Here is a 26,544-nt window from a genome sequence, read left to right on the forward strand (position 1 = left end):
ACTCAGGAGATTGAACTGAATCTGAGAATGGTACATGTAAGACTTCTCACACCCGTAACTTACCCCAGTACTTAACTCTGTCACACCACAAACAAAGAAACAGATTTTGTAGCCGATTAACTCTTAATTAAAATTTGCCCCAGATGTAAACTTAGGATGAACCCTAGAATAAATCTCAAAAAAAGCAGGAAATCGAGGATAATAGGCTTAAACAGGATGAGAAAGGCTAAAGGGAGAGAGTTTTACTCCGGTCCGATTTCTATTCTACCATAATGAGAGACACTAGATTAGAAAGAGGGTCCTAAGCGAAAACTTGCAACCGTTATACTAGCTGGTCTTAACAGTAACTTTTTTACTTAAATAACCTTTTACAGTTCTTTTTTTTTCAAAGATTAAAATTCTTTTTGGTTAAAAATATTAAATTCTTTTTTGTCTTAATCCGTTTTACATTAATTGTAAGTTAAAAGTTAAAACCGCAGTGATCTTATTTCGTATAACACTCGTTAAGATAACGTGTTACATGTCATGAGAAATGCTTTTTTTTTTTAAGTATCTAAATACAAATGCAAAACGGATCTTAAAAGAAATAAATAATGTGTGTAATTTATCAGGGATAAAGAGATGTTATTAAGATTTATTTTGGAGCCCAATATAGATGGGTGTGTCAGTCTTTTAGCCCGTAAGATAAATTACAAATTCACAAAATTTTCAAAGGCCTTCGAATTTGATAAGGCCCTTCAGTTAATTCCTCTACTACATTTGTCTGAATTTGCGATGTGATTAGGCTCAGAAAAAATAGCTTATCTACAAGCTTATTGTGACTCTCTACTTTGTATGATGGAAAGTGGGTTTGGATTCTAATTCATGTTCGGTGAACTTTCAATTCTAATTCCGAATATTCTCTGTTTTCCCCCATGTGTACTTTGTGATCACCAACGATATGCCTAATTTTAAGTTTTTTTTTTAAGATTGTTTGAAGTATCTCATCTCAGCTATGTCTATCTAGCTTATATACATTTTTCAGGAGGATACAGAGGCAAGTCTTACCTTTACAAGCACTATTTCTATCTTGGGAGGGACTTTGAAAATGGAGAGGACATTTGTTGTCATATAATGAAGAAAGATGAATGACACAAAAGTTTGATACTCCCTCCGGTTTTTTTTACTTGTCGTTCTAGAATTTTGCACACAAATTAAGAAAATAGATCAATGTTCTATTATACCCTTTTTTAATACATTTTCTAATTTTTTTATTGGTCAAACCATTAAAATAGTTTGAATAAAATTAGTATTTTTACTAAGCATATGCATTAGAAACTTAAAATGACAAGTATTTAAAATGACAAGTATTGGAAAATAAAATTTTTACTCTAGAATCACAACTAAAAAAACCAGGGGAATATATAATAATGGTGGTATTCTATGAGCCCATAAGTGACATGTGGTTAGTCTAAATAAACCCTGTGTACGAACCTATTTAAGGATATAAAAGGCATTAGAACAACACATGGCATGTTATGCTCTCAGTTCCAGTTCCAGTATTGTTACAGAACAAATATTTCTTTCTTTTTACTACTTTTGTATAGACAAATGCTCTGTTTTGGCATTGTCACTTGTTTAATCCTCGATAGTGTCTTTAAACCTCACTTTCCTATATTAGAAATACCCTATTGTGGAAGTTCTTTTATGTTGATTGATCCTTGCTTTTTTATACAAGTTGAGGATAACCTCAATATCTTACATTCTTTTGAGCTTACCCTTTATATAATAATTACCCTCATATCTTACCCTAAAGATCATTGTTAAATTATCTTGGCTCACGATTTGTTCGATCTGTCTTTACACTTTAAGCTGCTTTTTATTGAACCCTTTGACTTTGAGCTAGCGATCTAAGATACTATAGACTAATTTAAAGCAGAAAAAATCAGGATTTTTTTAGTTGTAGATTAGAAAAAGAAGAAGAACAAACATGCTTAGAGTGCAATACAAGTAAAGTTGTAGGACAAAAATAATCAAGTAAACAGAAATCGATTTGGAAAGGGAAATAGATAAGTGACGTGGAAAATATTCACGGTTTGATGAATAAAGTTGGTTGTCTGTTTTAATGACTTTGTTGTCCTTTTCCGCGGGATACAGACACAAGAGCGCACACCCATGTTTCTTCCATTTCCTCACTATTTCTTGATTTCTTACTTTTCTCTCTTTTACCCTTTTAATTAGTATATGCCATTTATATAGCACCTATCTAAATTATACAGCAATAAAAACATGTCCGCTAGCAAATGAATAAATGATACATATAAGTACAAACAATTTTATAACTACAAGTATTTTTAATTTTCATATATAATAAGGTTAGCTTACTATTGTATTTTGTCAAAATGAAACTACATTCATCAATATATATTAAAAAAAAAAAGAAGGACACAAACTTTATATCAAATTATATAACTACTCAAAAAGATTTAAGAAGCACAAAAAATGGGAAAACGTTTGGCTAAACTTAAGTAATGATTGGGTGAGAGAATGGTTGTTTAATAGGCGTTTAAAGTTATTATAATCGCTAATCAAATAGTATTATGTTTACAGTTACAGGTTGTATCTACATGCGATTTACGCATTTGGTGGCATAGTTTCTGGATAACTTGATCTTGGTATATCTTCGAATTGTATAATTAATCTTTGTTTTCTTATGTATTTTAAAATAAAACAGAAACAGTGAAAACTCCAAACTATGAACATTTTATAAGACCTGAATGGAGTAAGAGGGCATGCTACGAACGTGCAACCCCAACCTAATTTACGCAAAAATACATATATAACCCAAAGAAAACAATAATATCCAACAATGAGTAGTCACGTGGCTCTCTCTACGTATATGCCATTACGTGATGGATTAATATTACAAGTGTCATTCTGATTTAGCATGTAGTACTATCCTAATAAGAGCTGTGTTCACATGTCCCCTGCGGAGTCGTATTAATTGTAAGCCAACTAACTTGTGGAATTTATTTAATACTACTACATATAATGATATAGTGTATAGTTTTCGTTTTGGCTCGTACCGAGTGTTTGTTAAAAAATACATTGACTATTATATCAATATTCTTAATTGAGGTTCTGGATAATATAAAATGTTTATAAACATTCTATTCAACACAAAAGCAAACAAGATCTGTTTCAGCAGTGTCATTTTCCTAACAAATTTATGAACAAAGTTCTGAGTAAACATTTCCTTGGCAGCTGTACGTTGTATTAGTTTTGATTTTAACCAATAGATGTATTAACTGCTTCATTATTGTTTTTTTCCTGTCAAAGATTTTTACTTAATTTTAGCACATTTATGATATACTTTACTCTTCTGTTTTCTTGGCCATTATATTGCATTATCTTCATTTGATTCCTGATCTACAAATCCAGTTAACTCTTAAAAATATATATTAATCATTCTATAACAAATTTTTAGTAAGATTAATACTACAAACTTTCCCCCATTGAAACCGGTTTGCTTTCTTGAAGCCTGATTTCGTTCACGCAAGGAGACAAACTTTTCCGGATTCTATTGCATAAATACAAAACTTCGGATTTTGTAACACTTGGCAACAAAAAAAAAAAACAAAAAAAAAACTACTAATGGATACACACTATTAGAAAAGGACAGTGTGAAAATAATGATAGGTATGCGTATGATCACAAAAGCAACATAAAAGTTGAAACAATTATCATAAGAATCAACCGGGTAAAATGTCAAAAATGGTATCGATCTGTTTTTAGACTCAACAAGGTAAGTATAAAGGAAGGAACTCAAGATATGATTCCAAAACCCCCCAAACAAAACGAAACTTATAAAATAAAATTTTCTGCTTTTTCTATATATATCTGTTAGAAAACTATAAAATATATCATAAACTATAGTAAAAAAAATGGTTACAGAAAGAAATACACGTCTTTTCTCTACTCTTATCATCATATTAACATCGTATACTCCTAAAAAATTAAAATTGAAAAATAGTGAAAGCAAAATGAAAAAGGCAAAAATTGATTTGATATAACTTTATGGTGGTATTAAATATGGACAGTTTGAGTTAGTTCGATAACATTTATTTCTCTGCCTCTTTCCCAACGTCGTCCCCTCCCTTCTTTATACAGTACTACTTATAAATAAGACCGGTCCATGACTCTCACGTGACCTCTCACTCCCTCTCTCACGTCACGTGCCTCTCTTCTCCTTATTTCTTCTTCGTCATTAATTATAAAACAGTTGGGAAATTTATAACTCTCTCTCTCTCTCTCTCTCTCTCTTTTTTTTTCTCTGAACCTCTCATCCATCAACAATGGCATCTCTCATCAATCCCAGCCATGGCGAAAACTACGATTCTCACTCTTCTTCTCTCGATAGTCTCAGACCTAGCGTAGTAGTCATCATCCTCATCCTTCTCATGACTCTTCTCATCTCCGTCTCCATTTGTTTCCTCCTCCGCTGTCTCAACCGCTTTAGCCACCGCTCCCTTCTTCCTTCTTCTTCTTCGTTTTCCTCCTCCTCCTCCTCCGCCGCCGTAACTTCAGATTCCCGACGATTCTCTGGAAACAGAGTCGCTCCGGAAACAGAGCGATCATCGGTGCTCGATTCGCTCCCGATTTTCAAATTCTCCTCCGTGACTCGCCGATCTACTTCCACTAATTCCGGCGATTGCGCCGTCTGTTTGTCGAAATTTGAGCCGGAGGATCAGCTCCGTCTTCTTCCTCTCTGTTGTCACGCTTTCCACGCCGATTGTATCGATATCTGGCTAGTCTCGAACCAGACTTGTCCTCTCTGTCGTTCTCCTCTCTTCGCCTCGGAGTCTGATTTAATAAATTCTCTCGTCGTCGCCGTCGGAAACAACAACAACAACACCAGCGGAGGAGGAGAAAACAGCTTCCGTCTCGAAATTGGATCCATAAGCCGTCGTCAAACGCCGATTCCAGAATCTCTTGATGATCAGCACCGATCTTACTCAATCGGTTCGTTCGATTACATAGTTGACGACGTCGAATCAGAAATCTCAGAGTCGAATTTTAACCGGAGAAGCACATCGGGAAAACAAGAAGACTTGACGACTACAGCAACAACAACGACGGCGGTTGAAGCGAGTTTAGCGGCGGATATAGGTAACGAAGGTTCTAGGAGCTGGCTCAAGGATTACGTTGACAGACTCTCGAGAGGTATATCGTCGCGTGCAATGTCGTTTAGAAGCTCTGGTAGGTTTTTTACCGGGAGCAGTCGTCGGAGCGAGGAGTTGACGGTGATGGATTTAGAAGCGAATCATACCGGAGAAGAGATTAGTGAGCTATTCCGGTGGCTATCAGGAGTGTGAGACTGGTGAGTGAGTGACTGGTGGTTACATTCACTTCGTTTTAACCAACCAAAACCAACCAAAAAAACAGAGCATTGCTTTTGGTTTGTACATAAAAATAGAAACACTATCTGAAGTTCTTTGCTTCAATATCACGGATATATATTTTTTTTTTTGGTTGGGTTGTTTTACTATTTTCTGACGATATAACAGATGAATTCTCTGGTTATAAGGTGAAGTATATTACTACTTCTTATGGTATATTTTCTCTTTTAATCTGACAATATTCAGTAATGTGTGTGTGTGTCCAAGGCGATTCATTTAAAACATTGATCCCATATGATACCAAAATTTCTTTTAATTTGGATATAACTTTTTTTTTGTTTTCCGACAAATAACTTGGATATAACTTATGTTTAAAATATGGGTTTAAAAAAAAAACTTATGATTAAAATATATAAGAAAAAATAAAAAATCTGTAACAGAGAAATACCAAAACCACAAAAAAGTGATATTTTGTTAGAAAATAAAAGATGACGACTTTTTTCACCATGGCATTCCATTCACCTTCGTTATTGTATCACCAATCCGGTACTACTACAATTTATATATTCTCTCAATTTTAGAACAAAAAGGTAATGAAGATGATTCAAAATTATGTAAAACAAAAATCATGTTCAAAAGAATTAATTAAAAATACATTTATAGTTACGAGTTTAACAACTAGTAAGGAAGGAACTATATAATTCAGGTTGGATTAACATAAAAATCAAACCGTGTCAGAAGTCAGAACTGGTGGTGTTCAAAGATGAGCGCAAAAAATAATTGGGCCGAGAGAGTAAAGCCCAAAATTAAATCGAACAAAGGACAGAAACTTTTTAAAAAAGAACTTATGAGAAGTGTGTAGAAAGAAGAAAAGGTTCGTCAACAAACAAACAAAACACAGCAAGAACGAACGAAACCTAATAATAACTCCGCCGTGCCGTGTGACTTCATCGAGTACGGAACTTATCCGATGGCTTCTACTTTCGTAACAGTACCTAAACCCTTCTTGTCTCTTCCCATCAAAACGAATGCTTCTTCTCTACCTCACCACACGAGCCTTCTCGGTACAAATCTTAATCCATGTTTCTCTGTTAGCTTTTTTGTTGTGTCTTATCCCACATTAACAAATCCCTTCTTGTTTATTTATATCTTGTATAGGATTTCGAAGAAATTCCCTTAGAATTAACGCCGTCTCCACCAAATGGGAACCGGCAAAGGTACACACACCTTTTTTTTTTTTTTTTTTTTTCCTTTCGTCGTCCTCTCCTTTGATCTATTGGTGGTGATTTTTGTTTTAATCGAGGGAGATCATTTCTGTCTGATGTAATTGGGTTTTGCAGGTTGTTCCACAAGCAGACAGGGTCCTTGTCCGTCTTGAAGTGCCTTCTGAGGTTCTGTCTCTTAGCTTTCTTCTTTTTTTCTACTTTTTACTTTTTTGAGTCGATCTCCTTATCTTTATTCCTGTGATTCCGTAGCTGTCGAGTTAAAATGTCCTCTTATCAATTTAGTCTTGGGAACAATTTATTAGGACACTGATATTACAAAAAGAAAAAAAAACAAAAAAATTGTTTAGTTGCTCATCTCGTGGTATTGCGGTTTTAGTTAACGAATCGAGAGTCTTTCTCGAGTCTTGGTAAATCAATGTATTTAGAGAATGGTTACGGTCCTTGCTGTGAATTTACATATCGTGTGTTGATGTAGCAAACCTTTGTACTTGTGTGCAGAAATCCTCAGGTGGAGTACTGTTGCCTAAATCAGCTGTGAAATTCGAGAGGTACCTAACAGGCGAGGTAAAGCTCTCTCTCCCCTGCTCTTTTACTTGGTTGTTACAAGACTTGAGAATTGATGATGGAGGAGTTGGATGATTTCAGGTTGTCTCTGTTGGGTCTGAGGTTGGGGAAGTAGGACCTGGCAAAAAGGTATGCTTTCATCTTCCTAAACTTTAAAGATAAATGAAATCACTATATGGATCTCCTTCTTCATTCATTCATTCATGCTCTTTTCTTTTTTTATAGGTTGTGTTCTCTGATATGAGCGCCTATGAGGTTTGTATTTGATGATTATTATTATGGAACATTGAGAAAAACACTCTTTTGTTATGACTTTGTATCATACTTGTGAAAACTGATATCTCTCTCTCTCTCTCTCTCTCTCTCTTGATTTCTTCAGGTTGACTTTGGAACAGATGCTAAGCATTGCTTTTGTAAAGAAAGCGACTTATTAGCAATCGTCCAGTGAATGCTAGCTTTGAAATTGTGCATTCAATGGTGGTCTCATCTACCAAAGAGTTTCAGGTTTTGTTTTTTCTTGTAATTCAGTGACAGCATATGTTCCTGAGTCCTGACACTAGATTCTGCTCACAAGCCAGAATGTAAGAGCTCAAAGTGTTGAATGGAACATGGAGATTGATCAGGAAACGAAATTTTTATGAGTCAACAATATTCCCTCAAACAGAATTCGTTTTCTTTGCAACTTTCTCATAGGAGAGATAAAACCTTATATGTTCGTAGCCTAGATTAGTGAACAACAAATCGATATTTTAAGCTTTCCTGACTTGAACTTCTACGGTTTGAACGGTAATAAAGTGATGTTATTTTAGCTCAAAACAATAAAATTCAAATCCAAATCATTTTTTCATGTACTTTTTTTTAGAAATCTCTATCTAAATTGTGTTTTAGATAATCTTTTTTTCCTAACCTAACCAAACTTAATTTCTATGAGCGTTCACGGACCCATGGAGATGAATCCCATGGACCCCGCTTGCCGTCTTGCGTAAATTAGACAAATTCAACTTTATATTTTTGGTTGAATTTATATTTTTTTGGTTTAAATAAAAGTTTAAAGTTGAATTGAAAACAGTATAATGTCGTACTTGGATTTTATGAAAAGTCGATAATATATATTTTGATACTTGTGTCATATAAGTGAAACCCAAGGTAAAGACAAAAAAAAATAGAAGTCAAAAACTGTCACTCTCTTAAGTCTTAAGCAAGAAAATCATGGGTCAAAAATTCAGTTTAATTTATAAATCTAAGCTCCCTCATTACGACTATTCAAAACCGTAATGATTAGTCTAATGACATACGTTTGAATTAACACTTGAGCTCATTATAGATGGACTAACCTGATTCGGTACTACTAGTAGTAATAGTTTATATACGATCTAACCGTTATACGATCCATTCCTGATTTGGTCCAAACTCCACGATTCTATTTCTACCGATCGATCCTATACTTTGTCATGCTTTCTTAACTAACACAACTCTACAATTCTCATAAGTAAAGAAAACATGAACACTACATAGCTCCTCTCTCATTGGAATCTAACAAATATTTTAGCCCATGAAACTCTACAATTACAATCAGAAACAAAACGTTACAAGGTGGTATACGTTACAATTACAAACTATGTTCCATTCTGATTATTTCTCACCTCAAGCCAAATAAAGAGCTTGATTTTGGAAAATTCCATCTTTAGAAAAAGCCACACGAGAGCGGTAAACTAAAATTTACTATCAATCCACAAGTCAAACAAATACGTTGTTCAGACTAAACCACCGAAAAAAACACTCAACGGCGGCGATCAACTCTACCTAAATCCACAAGCTTCTTCGATCTATTTGCACAAAACGACGCCGCTGCTGATATATGAGGCTTCTCCTGCTCCGCAGTAACCTCGCCGGAACTACCAAATTCCGACGGGAATCTCATTCTCCTTTTAAACGGACAATTAGGACTAGCTCTCACCAACGGACTCAAACAAAAAGCCATCCCGGACATGCTCTTCTTCCCTATCCCGTTCCCAACCTTCCTCCTCCCCGGAGTTTTCGTCGTCGCCGGTGTGCTTCTCGATTCCTCAAACGATTCCGACGACGGCTCCGCTTCCGTATCTCCCGCAGGTGACATTCCTCTACAGTATATACGCTGAGGTCTACGACATGCGATTACGTCTTCTATGTAACACGGTTGCTTTTTCCGGCGACCGGTCGAGAGAATCGTCGAGATCCATGACCGTGAGGAAGACAAAGAAGACTCAGACGCGTCGCTAGAGAATCTAGGATTGTTGGATTTGGGATTCGAATCGAAATCTTCAGATCTAGCTCTGAATAGATTAGAGAATCTAGACGAATTTTTTTTATTCTCTTTTGGTTTATTATGAGATCGGTTCGATTCGAAGTCTTTGCATGAGTAGCCGGCGAGATCTACCTGAGGGGTTGTGATGAATCTCCGATTAGAAGATGTTAAAGGATCTTCTCCTCCTGCTCCGGCTCCGGTTCCGGCGTCGGATTTTCTACGGGTAACATAAGGAGAAACAGAGCGAGGGAAGATTAAAAGCGGACGAGGATTATTAGATTTGCGTGATTGGTTATGATTGTTGTCTTCAATGGCGGCAGTGACGGCGGCGGAAGCGGCGAGGGAGAGGAGACGCTCACGGAGGCAAGAAGCGCATACGCCGTTAGTGCTGCTGCTGAAATCTACGGTGTGTCTCTTACACCTCATCGGAGGGATATGAATTGAGAAGAAAAAAAAGGATTGATTTTTTTCTTGGGGGGGGGGGGCTTGAGGGTCCGAGAGTTTCGGTGTTATAGTGATGTGACAACCTGTAAAGATGAAGAAGAAAGAAAGATCTGGTGGTAAAGATTTTGTCTTCTTCTTCTAAGATCTCTGTTTTTAGACCACGGAGGTAGAGGACGACGAGGAGGAGGAGAGATAAAGCATTCTCTGTCGGAAAAAGCAACAAATTATAGATAGAAGAGAGAGAAACTACTATTTCTTTTATTTATCTATTTTATGATGGAGAGCTTTATTAATTATCAAGGATTTGTACTAAGCACTACATTTTGACAGATCATTTTATCACTAACTATATTTTTTTTTAATGCAAATTTGTGATTAAGCGATTTCAAATAAAAATTAAATTATTTAAAAAGTTGGTTGCGAATTTTGCCAATTTACAAAGTATTGATCTAAATAAAAACCGTGGACTAATGAATCTTTGCTATATTTTTTTGGTTATTTAACTTATGGAAATCTTATACTTTCTGTGTCTCACAAAAATTGATGTTTTGGTATATTTTTTTGTCTCACAAAAATTAATATTTTATAAATTTCAAGAAATAATCATTAAAAATATTTAAAATTTTGAATTATTATTGATTTAAAATTAAATAATATCTCTTTAGTTAAAGAAAAAAAATATATTTAAACTCAGTAATAATTGTTTTTTTAAAATGTGTAAAAGCTTCAAAATATATTAAATATGTGAGATAGAAGGAGTAATACTTAGAGATGATGATTAGCGACTTCTTCTTACATGTAGAACTATTATTATTCTAATGAGAATTTTACCATTCAGACACGTTAAAAAGTCTCACAATTTATTTTGTTGATACATCCTCGTCTATCTGTCATTTGTATTTTACCATTTTTAACGATATTCTACTATTATATGGTGTATTATAATTTTCACTATTTATATGATAATTATTTGTAACTAACGCCATTATAGTTTTCATCTTATCCTTGTCCCAGAAGATAAAAATCTAGTAATAGTTGACCCTGCTTTCTATTTCAATAAAATTGGACCAATACCATTGGATTTGAATGGGATGTGTAGTGATTACCTCAGCCACTGACCTTAAAAAAAGAAAAAAAAAAACAAACGAACACTTGATTCTTGCACTAATAATATAGATATCTGCAAGAGAGTAACATCTACATTTCATAAAAGATAAAATAAAAAAAGTAGAAAACCTAAAAGGGAAGCATGTGACGATGGGATAATAGAAGCCGACAAGTATTAGGTGAAAAACGAGCCCATCGTCGTTTCCAACACCATCCATCCCACACGAATGTTCGTCCGTTTCTCCAGTCTCTTGCCACGTGGTTTCCAACACTCTTCCTGGACCTATCTTCGTTATTGAGCTTTTTAAAGTCTCCCCTTGTTTATTGGGATTTAAAGGATCCTAGTATTATTATTAGTTGGAGATTTTTTTAATTAACCAATATCTTATTATGTAAAATTTGTTTTCAACTATATTGACCAGAAAATTTACTTTTATTTTAAAATAATTTATTTTCCTAAATCGAAAGAAAAATTGATGATATATTATCCATGGTAATATGCTAATTATATTAAATTGGATATAAAATTATTTAAAAAAACAAAAGAAAAGAAAACCACAAAAACTTTTAAAAATCCAAAAAAAAATCTTTAAAATTGAATTAAAACCTTGAATACTAAAACAAATTGGATTTATAGAATGAAGTGATTGCCGAATTTGAAACAATATAATTTGGCTCACCTGTCTTGATTTTCCATTTTCTATCTTTCATTGAGACACCACATGATTATAGTTCTAGGCTTCTAGCAGAAGCATATATAGATTCAATTGACGGTTCATGTGTGTGCCAATTATTTTAGAAAATTCTTGCTTGGGTAGAAACGACAGGAACTGTGAGTAACAAAATGCGAAACGGAGCGCTTTTCATCAGACCTTTTTTTTTTTAAAGGTCGAATCGGTACCGTTAAAGCAAAAGAAGGAGGCTCTGTTTTGACTCTCACGTGGGCCTGAATTGTTCGCAGCCCAAAAGCAAGCCTGTCTTGTTTATTTACCGAATTAAACCGATGATAATTTAGAAAACCGGATAACCAACACTTGCACTAAATTCGAGTCTCACTCTGCTTTCAATTTCACCCGTCGTCGACTCCGATGACCTTTGTCGAACCAAAAAGTCTTCTGAGACTTTCCTCCCCTCTGCCTATTCGCCGGGTATCCTGCGTGTCTTCTTCATTAAGTGCTGTTGAAACCACGTGATTTGCACTCCCAACTCTCACTGGACGCATCTCTTAATTTTGGGTCTTAGGACTAATCGTTTGGAACAAGGTAGGTGCTCAAGTTTACTCCTTTCTTCTGCTTCTACTAATTATTCTTCTTTGGGTTGATTCCTATATGCGTAGTTAACATTCCTCTGTTTGTATATCCTCCTGTTCCTGATGCACAGTAGAACTATTTGGTATTTATGTATCCGTGATGTTCTTATGAAAAAGCTTTGAGATTTGACTAGTTAACTCTTCTTTCGTGCAGTGAAGAGAAGATGGATCGTGTTAGCAGTCTACCAAACGAGCTTCTTTGCCATGTACTCTCCTTTCTTACCACAAAGGAGGCTGCTTTGACTTCCATTCTCTCCAAGAGGTGGCGCAACCTCCTTGCATTTGTTCCTTATCTTTACATTGATGACTCTGTCTTTCTTCATCCGGAAGAGTATAAGCAGCATAGGCCCGAAATTATACAGAGCTTCATGGATTTTGTGGATAGAATATTGGCTTTGCAGGGTAATTCTCCCATTCAGAAATGCTCCCTCAAGTGTTTATCCGCGGTTGATTCTGATCGTGTGGATCGTTGGATACACAATGTGTTGCTGCGTGGTGTTTCGGACCTTGATCTATTAGTCATTTCGGATTCAGATGGAGATGCTAACTATCAGCTGTCTCCAAAATCTTTCGAGAGCAGGACACTTGTTAAGCTCAAAATAGACTGTGGAATTGAGATTGATTGGTCGGCTGGTAGCTTTTTCTTACCTATGCTGAAATTTCTCGTTATTGACTCAGCTTGGGTTAATAACTTTTGAGATTCTTCTTCATGATTTGCCTGCACTTGAGGAATTAGGCCTGGTTAGTGTGATCTGGAAAGATGATGATGTGAACGTATCTAGTGCAAGCCTCAAGACCCTAACAATATATGACGGCGAATTCTTTGACTCTGTATCATTTGATACACCGAGTCTCACTTACTTTAATTACAATGGTTATGTTGCCCCGGACTATCCACTTGTTAAGATGAAAAACTTATGTGGTGCTCGAATTGTCTTTTCATTAACTGAAGAGGACCTACAGCGACTTAGAGAACCAAATGATGATCATCATTGGCACCACGACATTTCTCTCGGATATAGTAATGTGTGGAAACTCTTTCATGGCATACAAAATGTTCAGCATCTGGACTTGTTTCCGGATACTCTCGAGGTCAGTTTCTCTCTCTCTCTCTCTCTCTTGGAATACTATTATTCAACTGGTCTCGAGGAGATAACAGACGGTAGACAGGACTTTGTCTCAACTCCTGGAGCATAGCTGTCATGTTTGTTCAAATCTCATCAAACAAACTGTGAAGGGCTAGTGTTGAAACATGTAATTGCAAATTATTTAGTTGTGTGTTTTTCTTGTTTTCAGGTTCTTTCTCTATGCTGTGAATCGATGCCAGTGTTCAAAAACCTCAAATCGTTACATATTACGAGTGACAAGGAACGAGGTTGGCAGGCAATGCCAGTTCTTCTAACGAACTGTCCACATTTAGAAACTCTAGTCATTGAGGTTTATAAACAATTCATTTTCCAAACATGTAGTACATATATTGAGTTCAAACTTGGAATCCCTTATTGTCTCCTCTATGCGTTCAGGGTCTGTTGCACCATGCGACAGATAAATGCGGGGATGCTTGTGACTGCATTTCTCGGGAGGACAAAGGTCATTCGCTCACATCTTGCCCTGTCAAGATGTTAGAGATTCAAGGGTTTCGAGGAACAATGAAAGAGATGACAATGATAAAACATTTCTTGGACTATTTCCCATGTTTGAAGAAGATGCAGATTTATATTGAAGAGAATGATCCTACAGTGCTCAGAATCCCAGAAGTGTGTAAACGTACCCTGCAGATGATAGAAGACTACAACAAGTCATCGAGTTGCGATGTCGAACTCCTTCTGAGTGATTACTTGTACAAGAAGTGGACTGCAAATAGAAGTCTCTGAAGAACAAGACTTGCTCATAGTTTTCCCAAAGTTTCCATTTAATTTTATTTCGGTTCTTTGTCTAATTGGCTTGAAAACCGTTTCAAACCAAAGCAATTGCAAAATCATTGAACTTTCTTCTATTTTTTCCGAGTGTTTCTAGTCATTTACTATTGATGGCTTGCCGTCATTTAGTTATTCGCCACAGTTTGCTTTGAGTTGCTCTTAATGTCTTCATTTCTTTACTCGAAATGTACATGGTTAACAAGCTACAACATAGCTATTATCTTAAGACTTCGCAGTTTCAGAACACATCACATAATTATTTAATTCCTTATCTCTATGCGTAAATGTGCTTTAATATTTAATTCCTTCGTTGTCTTCTTCTTCTTCCATCCTCTACAAAAAAAAACAGAGAATTGATTAGCTGTTACTATTCTTTTAGTCCATCCTCTACAAAAAAAAAACAGAGAAGTGATTAGCTGTTACTATTCTTTCAGTCCTTTCGCTCAAAGAAGGAGTTGAAATTGAGAAAAAACTTACCAATAGTGGCCACCTCACATCTTCCGTCATGCTTGTTACCTTTATATATTCCACAACCTCAAGGGATTTAGCTTTTTCCTGAGTGCTTGAGTTGTAACCAGCAAAGAGAAATACTTTTGATGCAGTATCGAGAATGAACACATCATCATGGATCAGTGATGAGCGAAGAAAAAGGTACCTTATGTAGATTCAAATCAAGGGAAAACAATCAAAATCACATTGAAGAATATACACTAAACTGCATAAATGAATATATTGAAGAACTAGACTCGAAAAGAAAAAAAACTTAAAAAGAGAATCAATCATAAGTTTTTTTTATATATATTTCCCAGCCTGCAACTTTATCCAGCATAACAAATCCACACAACATAAATTTTGCTCTTCAAAGATTCATAACCCAAACGCTCTCTTTTTTGGTAAATTTGAGAGCTGCGCTGCCTTTGGAAAATCATCACTCTCTTTTTTGGTAATCACTCTTGTTGGATGAGCAGTCTCATATAACCTTCCTATCATTAAACACTGCTGAATTGTCTGAGGTTGAAACATCCTAACATTCCTTTGAGTATCACTTCTCAGCCCTTCTAAATAAACACTAACCAAGTATGATTCAGATAGGTCCAAACGAGACTTAATCAACACAAATTTTTCATGATACTCCTCAATTCCTTCTGTTTCATGCAACTGTTTCAGTTCTGCAATATCATCCATCAGCTTATAATATTTACCTTCCAATAGCATTTTGTAAAGCCCCTAATTACATTTAACATGATCCCACAAAACTGATTGTGAAAGTGATTGGTGACAAGTAGTTGCGAGAGCATCTAAATGAACAGATGCTAAACCTACTTTCAACTCATCCATTGTTCGATCTATCTCAAAGAATTGCTCGACGAGGACCAACCACTCTTGAATCTTATCACCATTAAACCTAGGGAAATATAATTTCTCAGTCTGTGTAGCATCAGCGTAAGTGTTAGGAAGACCTGAGCACTTCCCAAATTTCGGATCTGAAGTTAAACTCGCAAATGCTTGTGAAGATCGAAACCGATTACGAACAGCTGCGTGATTGGATCGCCCGAACCTTGATTCATCTAAATCACGAACTAGTGCCTCCTTCCGTGATGAGTGAGCTCTTGTTTCCGCCATGGCTTCCGGAGAATCGAATGGCTCTGATACCTTTGTTACAGAGAAACTGCAACTCAATTGAAAATCCAAATCACAAACACCAATTGAATCGTCGTTCATGAAACAGAATCCAAATATCATGTGATAGAGCTTAGAAGAAGAATCAGCTCTAACAACAATGAAACAACAACCCTAAGAGTTTACAGAGATAATTGGAGAAGAAGAAGAAGATTACCAAACTTTTACAATTTTCCGATATGATTCACAAATCTAATCTCCCCTTCCTTTAAACGCCACTTCTTCTGTTTTAACTCCAAAGCAATCTTAACCGTTGCTTTGCCATTCAACCTCCACCCTACACGTGTCTCTTATTGCACTTTCTCTTTTACTGTAACATTGACTCGGATTCCTCTGAGACTAAAAACCTCGTAGAAGTTTCTTCCTTCCCGTGAAAACTCTTCTTCCAGTCCTGTGCCGCACCGCCGTCTTCTCCAACCTCATTATTCAAGTTCTTCGGATACTGTACTTTTGTGTGGGCCTAAATTATTAGGGCCCAATTTGAAAATCGCTTATACGACGTATTATTAGGCATCATTTTACAATCGTCTATACGACGTCGTTAGGGTCTTCGTTCCTTCTATAAAAACCACAGCTCTACCACAAACGTATCAGCTTCTTTCAAAACTCACTTAGTCAGCTTTAATTCGTTGCTGCTGAATACTTCACACGGCGGCGATGGCTATAATCTCTGAGATATCTGAGGACGGGTCTAACGGCGGCGATCCAAACAAGAACCCGCAAGACGAAGAGAATCAAAAAGAGAAACCAAAAGAAGCCGATCAAGAAGTAGAGAGAATCTTGCTCCGGTTGTCCCAGAAGTAGAGAATCTTGCTCCGGTTCCTCGATACTTCCCACAAGATCTCGCCGAAAGCATCCTCTTAATCATATCGAGTGGTCATTACCCGAAGCTAGTTCTCTTCTGCGGATCCTTCCGCCGTGTCCTCTGTTTGCCCAGATTTTATCAAAGCCGTTTGCAACTCGGTCGCACCGAACCCGTTCTTTACGCTTCGATCCGTTTCCGTCCAAATTTAGTACCGAGCTGGTTCGTTCTCAATCCTAACGTTCCTCGATTGACCGAAGTCACACTTCCTCCAATGAATCTTGGGTCTGCTGTTGTCACAATTGGATACGAGATGTATGTGATCGGTGGAAATAACGGACGATCTCGATCAACCTCCGATGTATTTCTCATAGACTGCAGATTCCAGACATGTCGCTCGCTCCCAAGAATGCAGAGGACTCGAAACTGTGCAGCTGCCGGAGTAATTTACGGGAAGATATACGTCATCGGAGGCTGCGTCCAAGGAGTTAACTGGATCGAGATGTTTAATAGGGAGACACATATCTGGAGCGGTGTGCATTTGCCTGGTTCATCCCCGAGATGCTCATGGAACGGACAATTTTTGGCATACGTGGTAATCCATGGCAGGATATACATTAACGATGCTGTGAACTGTTTCGGTTATGAACCAAGACAGGGGACAATGGAGCTATTGGGAAGTAGGAGTGTTGGGATGTGGCGCTATTGCGATAAGGGGTTTTGTGTTGTGGAGGGTATGCTATACAGAATTGACCCACGCTCTGTGTTTGCTTTTCCCATATTGGTATCGGATCCAACCGACATGATCGTGAGACCGGTAGTTGGTGAATACCTTTTACCTTTCCTCAATTTAAATGAGTGTAGACTCGTGAACTTTGCTGGGAATCTGATGGTAGTAGGCCCTACCGAACGTCGTGAAGATGTTACTTGCGTAGAGATCCGTTTACAAAGACTGGAACGAGGTGCGATTAGTGGGATGGTGGTATCACAATCGAGTGTGCTTGATACAGTCACCTCTCCGATCATTGAACTTTGTCGCTCTGTTACGTTTTGATAGTTCGTGAGATGGTTTCTTGCAGTTGAAGGTATGTTATAATTTATGTGATTATGTTATTATATGAAAAATTATGTAGCGTCAAAGTCTTAATTAGGCTTTTCATTAATTTGCAGGTGAAGAAGGATCTTTTATTACATCTACTGTTTTAGCTTGTTGATATCAGAGCAAATATGAAGCAAAAAGTGGTGCAGAAGCTGTCTTATCTGACACCTTAAAAAGTAACTCGTTCTTCGTTAAGTAGATCTCTTAAGCGGTGTTGTAAATGCCTAGGTCTCTTTAGCATCTTTACTTAGGTTTTTTTCTGCTTTTTTTTGTGTGTGTGTGCAGTTTGCACTAATACTATTCTATAAAATCACAATCAGAAATCTATTATGAACTGCTTCGTAGTCTTCTGAAATGGCATACCTATCAAGCATTGTTGTAAATGTGACGTTATCTTTCTCCTCCATTGCATCAAACAATCTTTTTGCGTCCTCTGTGCTTCCGCACTTTGTTTACATATCAAGCATCGCATTAGCCAATCTCAAATTCATGTTAACCCTGTTTTCTTCAATAAAAGAACAAACCTGCCTCCCAAACTCTAGATTCGGTAACTTTGTACAAGCAGACAAACACCAACCATTGTCACATGACTTGCCTTAACGTTCTCTTGACTCCATCTTCTTAAAAATCTCCAAAGCCTTATCAGAAGAACCCTTTTGCGCAAACCCATTAATCATCGAATTCCACGAAATAACGCCTTTCTCTTTGATCGTAGTAAAGACTTTACAAGCCGAATCTAAATTCCCACAAGAGAAGTAACAATGTATCAAAGAATTACCAACGAAAACATCACATCCAACAGCTGACTTGATCTCCATCCCGTGAAGATATTTCCTCAATTTATAGAAGCATCTAAAGCAGCTGCAAAAGCACGTGCATCTTCATCAGTGCTTCTTCCAGTAAGTTCACGGCAAAACCTTTACAAAACCAGCAGCAATGTAAGCGGGAGAAGCAGCCCCGCAAGTTCCCATCACGCTAGAAAAGGCAAAGCTGATTCAGAGTCTTGTAGCATTAGTAGTCCAGGTTTGACGAGAGATCACTTCAACCCAATGTACATGTCATCACCAGCTAACGAGTCACCATTAAATGAGGAAGAAGAAAGCAGAAATGCTGTTGTTGCAGCTAGAAGAAACTTGCCTCCAAGCGATGAGAGTTCAGTCGTTTGGGATCCTGAAGCTGGCCGGTTTGTATCGTCGTCTAGGATTCCAGGAACAGATTTTGGAGGTCCTTTTGGTAATGAACGTGTAAACACCATCACAGGTTCTGGGACTGAAGGTAGCAGAAGGGGTAGAGTAAACCCTTTGACTGGTTATTTCCAACAAGTAAGATCACAGAGAGGAGACCAACTTCCAGTGTTTATGCCTAATGATTCTCAATTGCACAGTCATTTATCTACTAGCTAGATTCCATTAGAAACCTTTTTGTTGATCACCAACATCTTTATTTCCATTCAGTTTTTGTTTCTTAGTTTTCTTTTTCTTTTCTTGGTAAGGAGGCAATTTTATTGGTTTTAATGGTAGAGAAAAAAATACATATATGTACAAGAAACAGATAACATAGTAGTATCTGATTAGAAAACCTTCAAAGAAAAAAAAAAAGAAAGAAAGAAATGGTATCGCCATGAGAAGACTGGGAGGCTAGCTAGCAGGTTGAGTGACTTGCTCATAATAATTTGATCTAACAATTAAGAAAGAATTACTCAAATGTTATCCAAAAGTTGGTTTATTACTCATATCTATAAATCTTTTGAAAATTACTCAAATGTTTAGTGCCCTGAGTGTAATTACAATTTATCCCTTGAGTTTTGTTTTTTGATTTTGGTTAAAAAAAAAAATATACATATCATCAAATTAAAATACACATCAGATATGATTTAACATGTCACTAAACAGTTTTTTTTCAGATCAACATTTATTTTTTCTTGTTTATATCAAATAGAGGGAAAGTGAACAATTTTCACTGTTCACAAACCGCCAATACTACAAAAAAAAAAAACTCTTCTTCGTCGTCTCTCGTCGCCGGTCATTCTTGTCATTGTCCACTCTATCGCCGTCAATTTCTCGCCGTCATATCTTGCCGTCTTTGCTCGCTCTCTCTCTACTCGTCGTCGCACTCTCTTTCTTCATTGTCGTTCTCTCTCTCTTCGTCGTCGCTCTCTCTCTCTCTCTCTTCGTCGTCTTCGTCTTCGTTTAAACGTTCCGGTATGTGTCGAATGTTTAGTTTCGAGTTTTCCGGCTGAATGTGGGTTTTTACCGATGATTTACGGCTGATTGTCGCCGTCTCTAATGACGGCTGGCTTGTTAGATCTATTCGATTCGATGGCTGATTTACTTTTAGGGTTTACGGCTGATTTGTTAGATCTATTCGATTCGATGGCTGATCTGTTTGTTGATGTGGCTGAGTTTTGTATTGGTGACTAAGTTATTTTGTGCTTTAGATCTGAGTTATATGTATTTGTGGCTGAGTTATGTTATGCTTTGTGTATGAGTTTGTTTTATGTTATGGCTGATTTATTTTCTGATTTACTTATGAATTATATTATTTATCAGATGTCGATGGTGATTATTTCTGAAGAACAAGCAAGGGATTACCCCCAAGACTATACGCTGAAGGAATCTCTAATCTAGAGTTTAGAGAATTAATACCAATTTCAGGATGGGAGAGTTCCCTACGATTAGAGAATCAATAGGACAAGATGCGTGGGATGAAACGAAGAAAGTACCTATTGGAATAATCCCTAATCATCGTAAATGGTTGGGGCTGTTGCTTCTTCAACACATTCGACTTTATGGTTTGCATCATAACTTTAGAATTCCATATGAAAGTGCGAAACGAGTTTTTGATGATGAAGCAATGAAGACTTATTCGTGGGGTCGGTCAGCATTTGAAGCCCTTGTTGATGGCATAAAGTTGTTGAGGCCTATGGGGAAATCGTACACCCTTAGTGGGTTTACACCCGTGTTACAGTCTTGAGCGTATGAGTCCATCAAATGCTTTGGAGATCGGGTTGGGAATGCAACAGCTGAAGATGATGTTATACCGTTGCTTCGATGGTGTGGAAACTGTACACGTTCAACGATGGAAACAGTTATTGCTGAAGAGATCAAAGCGCTTGGTGAGGTAAGGTTTTGATTGTGTTATGATAGACTGATAGTTACTGGCTGATTATTGTTTAAATGATGGCTGATATATGGTCTAGCAGTGGTTGAGTGATTGTTTAGTTATGACTGAGTTATTATTTAGTATAGTAAGTGCTAAGTTATGACTGAGTTATTGTTCTTTTATGGCTGAGTTATGGTTTAATGATGGCTGATTTATGGTATTATATGGCTGAGTTATGATTTTGTTATGGCTGAGTTATGGTTTTGTTATGGCTGAGTTATGGTTCTTTGATGGCTGATTTATGGTCTTAGGTGGCTGAGTTAATTGTTTAGTGATGGCTGAGTTAAAACTTACTGATGGGTTTCATAATCTATTATGTTACAGCTGCGTGTCTGTAAAATGGTTATGAAGGAAAATGGCTACGATTTATTTCATACGTGGCCAGATCAAGAAGACGACCCAACAATTAATCGCCTGATCGAAGACATACATATGGATAAGTTTGTTAAAGGGTTTTGGGATGTGAAGGAGATTGAGAAGAAGAAAAAGAAAAAGAAAGCTAAAGCAGCTGTTGAGTCTGAATCTCCTCCCACAAAGAAGCGGAAAGTCCATAACCAAGTGACCACCATTCAGGGTGGTGAATCTGGTGAAGGAGCAGGAGCTGAACAGGAGGAGAAGAAGAAGAAAGGAAAAAATGTAAGTGATATGGTGTATAGTGAGTTTATATTTTATGTAACCTTTCGTTAGCCTGTTTACGACAGTTTGTGTATTTGTTTCAGTTGGCTAGTGAGGAGGAAGATGCGGGGGAAGATGTGTCGGTTAGAACTCTCGTTGACTTGGTGTGCAGGTTAAACTCAAGGTTTGACACCCTTGATACAAACATTGCAAAAATGCCTCTGGATCTGGAGAAGAAGATTGGAGATAGAATAGAACAGAGGATGAAGGAAATGAGTGATACCAGGTTTGAACCTTTTGAGCGTGATCTCAAACATATGAAAGATCACGTGCTTTCCAAGAGTGTTGGGAAAACTGGCCAAAACACGGCATTTGCGTCTACGGATGTACTGATAAAGAACCTGATATCACCGGACCTTCAGGCAAAACTACAGAGAACAACAGTTCCACCACTCATTCCAGGAAAAATGCAAGAAAACTACTCTGTCAACAGTCCTCCGGTAATGCCTGATTTATCTTAATTTTATGGCTGATTTTCCAGGATGTTTAGGTTGAGTTATCATTATCGTTAATTGTCTTCGCTATGTTATACAGGAAAAGAAATCTGTTGATGGAAGTGGTTTGGATGGGATCAGTAAGAATCTGATGGATAAGTTTGATAATCCTATTGATTTCTTTCAGAAGTCTCCAGCTGCTAAGAAACCAGCTGATACGAAAACACGGCCTTACACGAGGAGAAATGCCAAAGAGTTAGAGGCGACAGAGAAGGCCAAAGAGTTACAAGCGGAAAAGAAGGCCAAAGAAGTAGATGCGGCAAAGAAGGCCAAAGAAGTAGCTGCGGCAAAGAAGGCCAAAGAATTAGCGGCTGGAGACATTCAGGAAAAGAAAAGAGGTAGAAGTAGAAAGCCTAAAAATCCTACTAAAAATCCTACTGCTGCTAGGCCGTTGTTTATTGTACTACATGGAGGTTTGAATAAGGGAGAAGCTGGTGCAGAAGCTGATGCAGAAGATATTACAGACCAGTTTATTGCTGAAGCCAACACACTTGAACCTGAATCTGAAGATGATGAGGAGGAAAAGATTAGGCTTGATAGAATTAAAGCTTTTAGGCTGGAGAGTGTTAAGCAGTCCCCGGATGGGAGTGCATTGAATACACAACAAGCTCATCCAAGCAGGATTTTGCCTTATATTGGAGACAACGGACTGACGTGTATGAGGAAGAACTGTTCACCTGGACCTGGAATATATGATCCTCTAGCACCTGTTGATCCGATCACGTGGCAGAAACTTATGGATTTTCTGAAGAAAGCCGAGTATGACCCTTTAGACCCTTTTTTCTTAACAAGTTAACCACAGCTTGTTAACATTATATTAACTTGTGTTTACTTTGTTTGTTAGGAATATTCCGTTAGGCCAGGGCGATATGGAAATTGAATTCTATAGGCAGCTAATCACCGAACGAAACGACTGGCCAGTGAAACCAGAAAATTATGGTACCTATGGGTGGCTTACTGATAAAGTAAGTTGATCTTAATGTCTTAGTTATTGTTGTCGTTGTCTGAGTTATTTAAAACATTATGGCTGAGTTGTTGTTCTTTACTCAGTTTCCTTTTTTACAACACATGGGCGCATACATGAGACTCCTTAGGGATATGTACAAACGAGATCCCTTCCCATATCACAACAAACACATTGCGTTTGTAGACCCGTGGTTCACCATGACGATGGTTCGTGACTATGCTTAGTTCGAGATGAAACCCAAACTGTTTAAATTCAATGGCAACTGTTACGAAGAGTTAGTTAAAGGTTTGATGCCTTCAAATCAACCGACTAATTTGAAGTGGATAGAAGATGTGTATCACCTGTATATTTCTCCACAAACTGGAGGAGATCAATGGGTGGCGCTGCACGTGGATCTGCTTAGGGGACATATTGATTGCTATGATAGCATCGTTGGACAAGTAACCAAAGAAAGTGAGGGTAAAATACTGAATGCTTGTAGGGCGTTTACGCGGATGATTCCACCAATGATGAGTGAGAACGTTCCTCACGAATATCGTGAACCTACATTCAAACAGTTCACCTTCAGGAGGAGGAGAGTCTCCAAGGTCCCGCAAAACGCACAGGTTGGTGACTGTGGCGTGTACGCTTTAAAGTTTATAGAATGTCTAGCCGCTTGGCGTGTCTTTCGATGGAATCTGTGATTAAAATATCCAGGGTATACGTTTTAAAATGGCAGCAGAAATCTACGATGAGGCACCTGATTTTATGAGTCAGTTTACATAAAAAACATTTGTATTTCTTTTGGTAGGACTTGTACTTGGATATGTATGTAAAAACATTTGGATTTCTTGTGGTAGGAATTGTATATTGAAAACATTTGGATATTATAGTATCTTTTCAATGTTACGGCTGAGTTATGTACTTCACACGGCTGAGTTATAAGTAAATATTAAATAAACATATATGTTATGGCTGAGTTATGTACTTCGTACGACTGAGTTATGACTGAGTTATGTACATGGTACGGCTTAGTTTGGTCTTTCGTGCCGTGCCTCGATATTACAAAAAGTGTCTGCTCAGATCCACACACGTAATAAATACATAAAGTTAGCTTTTTCACAATATATTATACAAAATAATAAAATTACTGAACTCAAAATTGGAATAAAAAATAAAATAATTCCAATAAAGTGACTAAGTAATGGCTGAGTTATTGACTTTTATGGCTGAGTTATGAAATATTTGTAAATTTACATTATTATAACTCAAAATTTAAATGTACAATTGAAATATGAATATTACAATTATTATAACCAATAAAAAGTAATAATTATAGAGAAAGATTGATTTTTACACATTCTCATCAGAATGTGTAAAACATACAACACATGACGTTTAGGGGTTAGAGTTAGGGTTGGGGTTTAGGGTTTGAGATGTAGGGTTGAGATGAGTAACATTATTTGTTTTTTGGTTTTGGTTCTAATGTGTTTTAATGTGTTTGGTTTAAGGTGGTAATATGGATATACTAATATTATTACTATTTGAATATTTTTTAAAATTTTNTTTGGTTATTTTCGGTTATGGGTCGGTTAGATTAATATATAACCATAAATAACCCAAAATATATTGTAATTAAGTAGATTAGCCTAGTATAACCGAAAGTAAGCCGAATATAACCGAAATTAAGCAAACATACCAATACAAAAATACCAAATTGGGAAAAATTATTTTTTCGGTTCGGTTCGGTTTGGTCGGTTCGGTTATTTAGTCATCCAATTGGAGGGTTAGCTGAGTTATAGTTTATGATGGCTGAGTTAAAACAAATTAATGGCTGAGTTATAAAAATAGACTGATAAAACACATTAGAGCCCATCATTTATACTAAAACAATAAATTGAACGACGTCGTTTAACAATACTATACGTTACGGCTGAGTTATGTACTTTACACGACTGACTTAGGGTGGTATATTAAATTAACATTGATGTTACGGCCGAGTTATGTAGCAGCCATATTAATTGTGTTACGACTGAGTTATGCAACGACCATATTAATTTATTATATACATTCTCGAGAATACAAAAAGTGTTGTTGGGGAGACACAAACTATAATAATGTTTCTTGTTATCATCCACACGCGTAATAAATACATTTTTAAAGATTTATTATTAAAAAGNAGCTCTCAAACTTCTTCTCTAGCGCGTCTTATTTCTTTAACATATCCAAGATAATTTCTTCTTGAGTCTCAATGCGCTTCTTGGCTGCATCCAAGTCCTGCTTCATCTCATTCTTCTCCTCCTTAATATTGGCAAACTCGTCGCGCAATGCATCAGTCCACCACCTCCTGAAACCGCAACCTTGACCAGGACCCTTACAAGTAGTACAGAACTGATATTACAATATAAAAAAAAAAATCAAGATGAACACAAAAATAAGATAGAGTACAGAAATCTTTACATCTGTGATTTCATACCCACAACTGAAATAAAGTTCTCCTCTCGTGCTAGGATTATTAGATCTGGCATCGAGAAGCACTGCACCACAATTACACCCGACTGGAACGCCCTTGCGCGCCTCTGGACTTCGCCGTACCTCATTTTCATTTTCATCTATATTACCACAAACACAATATTACGATAATGCTTAGAGATTTCAGATGGTCCAGAGATGTACCTCAGTTAGTGCTTCAGCAGCAGTTTTCTCATCAGCCCTGGAGTTGCCGCCGTAGATATCTCCCTGAGCCATCATTTTCGCTCGATTACTAAAGCACAAAATCACTACAATCCCATCATTTATACTAAAACAATAAATCGAATGACGTCGTTTAACAATACTAAACGTTACAGCTGAGTTATATACTTTACACGACTAACATAAGGTGGTATATTAAATTAACATTGATGTTACGGCTGAGTTATGTAGCAGCCATATTAATGGTGTTACGGCTGAGTTATGCAACGAAAATATTAATTTATTATATACATTCTCGAGAATACAAAAAGTGTTGTTGGGGAGACGCAAACTATAATTATGTTTCTTGTTATCATCCACACGCGTAATAAATACATTTTTAAAGATTTATTATTAAAAAGGAATTCAAAATTTGAATTCAAATTTTAGAAATTTATTTAATAAAATTTGACTACATGGCTGAGTTATCGAAATAAACGGCTGACTTATGAGATATTTGTAAATTAAAATTTTCATAACTCAAAATTTAAATTTACAATGGAAATATGTATATTACTATTATTATAACCAATAAAAAGTAATAATTATAGACAAATAGTGATTTTTACATATTCTGATCAAAATGTGTCAAACATTCAAAACATGACATTTAGGGGTTAGGGTTAGGGTTAGGGTTAGAGTATGGGGTGTAGGGTTCATATTTCCAACATTATGGGTTTTAATTTAACAGTTTGGTTTTGGTTCTAATGTGTTTGATTTAA

General features: G+C 36.7%; 3 protein-coding genes and 1 pseudogene across 3 annotated transcripts; 3 read left to right on the forward strand and 1 right to left on the reverse strand.

Moving 5' to 3' along the window:
* LOC104699889 (E3 ubiquitin-protein ligase ATL4-like) lies at positions 4,148-5,594 on the forward strand. The gene has a single exon (XM_010415289.2). It carries the CDS (start codon positions 4,335-4,337, stop codon positions 5,352-5,354), a length of 1,020 nt encoding a protein of 339 aa, XP_010413591.1. The 5' UTR covers positions 4,148-4,334; the 3' UTR covers positions 5,355-5,594.
* LOC104699890 (10 kDa chaperonin-like) lies at positions 6,226-7,976 on the forward strand. The gene is made up of 7 exons (XM_010415290.2): positions 6,226-6,442; positions 6,537-6,595; positions 6,719-6,769; positions 7,103-7,168; positions 7,250-7,297; positions 7,394-7,423; positions 7,548-7,976. Exons 1-7 carry the CDS (start codon positions 6,349-6,351, stop codon positions 7,614-7,616), a joined length of 417 nt encoding a protein of 138 aa, XP_010413592.1. The 5' UTR covers positions 6,226-6,348; the 3' UTR covers positions 7,617-7,976.
* LOC104699891 lies at positions 8,672-10,210 on the reverse strand. The gene has a single exon (XM_010415291.2). It carries the CDS (start codon positions 9,876-9,878, stop codon positions 8,949-8,951), a length of 930 nt encoding a protein of 309 aa, XP_010413593.1. The 5' UTR covers positions 9,879-10,210; the 3' UTR covers positions 8,672-8,948.
* On the forward strand, positions 12,037-14,363 carry LOC104699892 (annotated as a pseudogene).

Source organism: Camelina sativa, chromosome 7 (genome assembly GCF_000633955.1).
Source record: "Camelina sativa cultivar DH55 chromosome 7, Cs, whole genome shotgun sequence".
Lineage (NCBI taxonomy): Eukaryota > Viridiplantae > Streptophyta > Magnoliopsida > Brassicales > Brassicaceae > Camelina > Camelina sativa.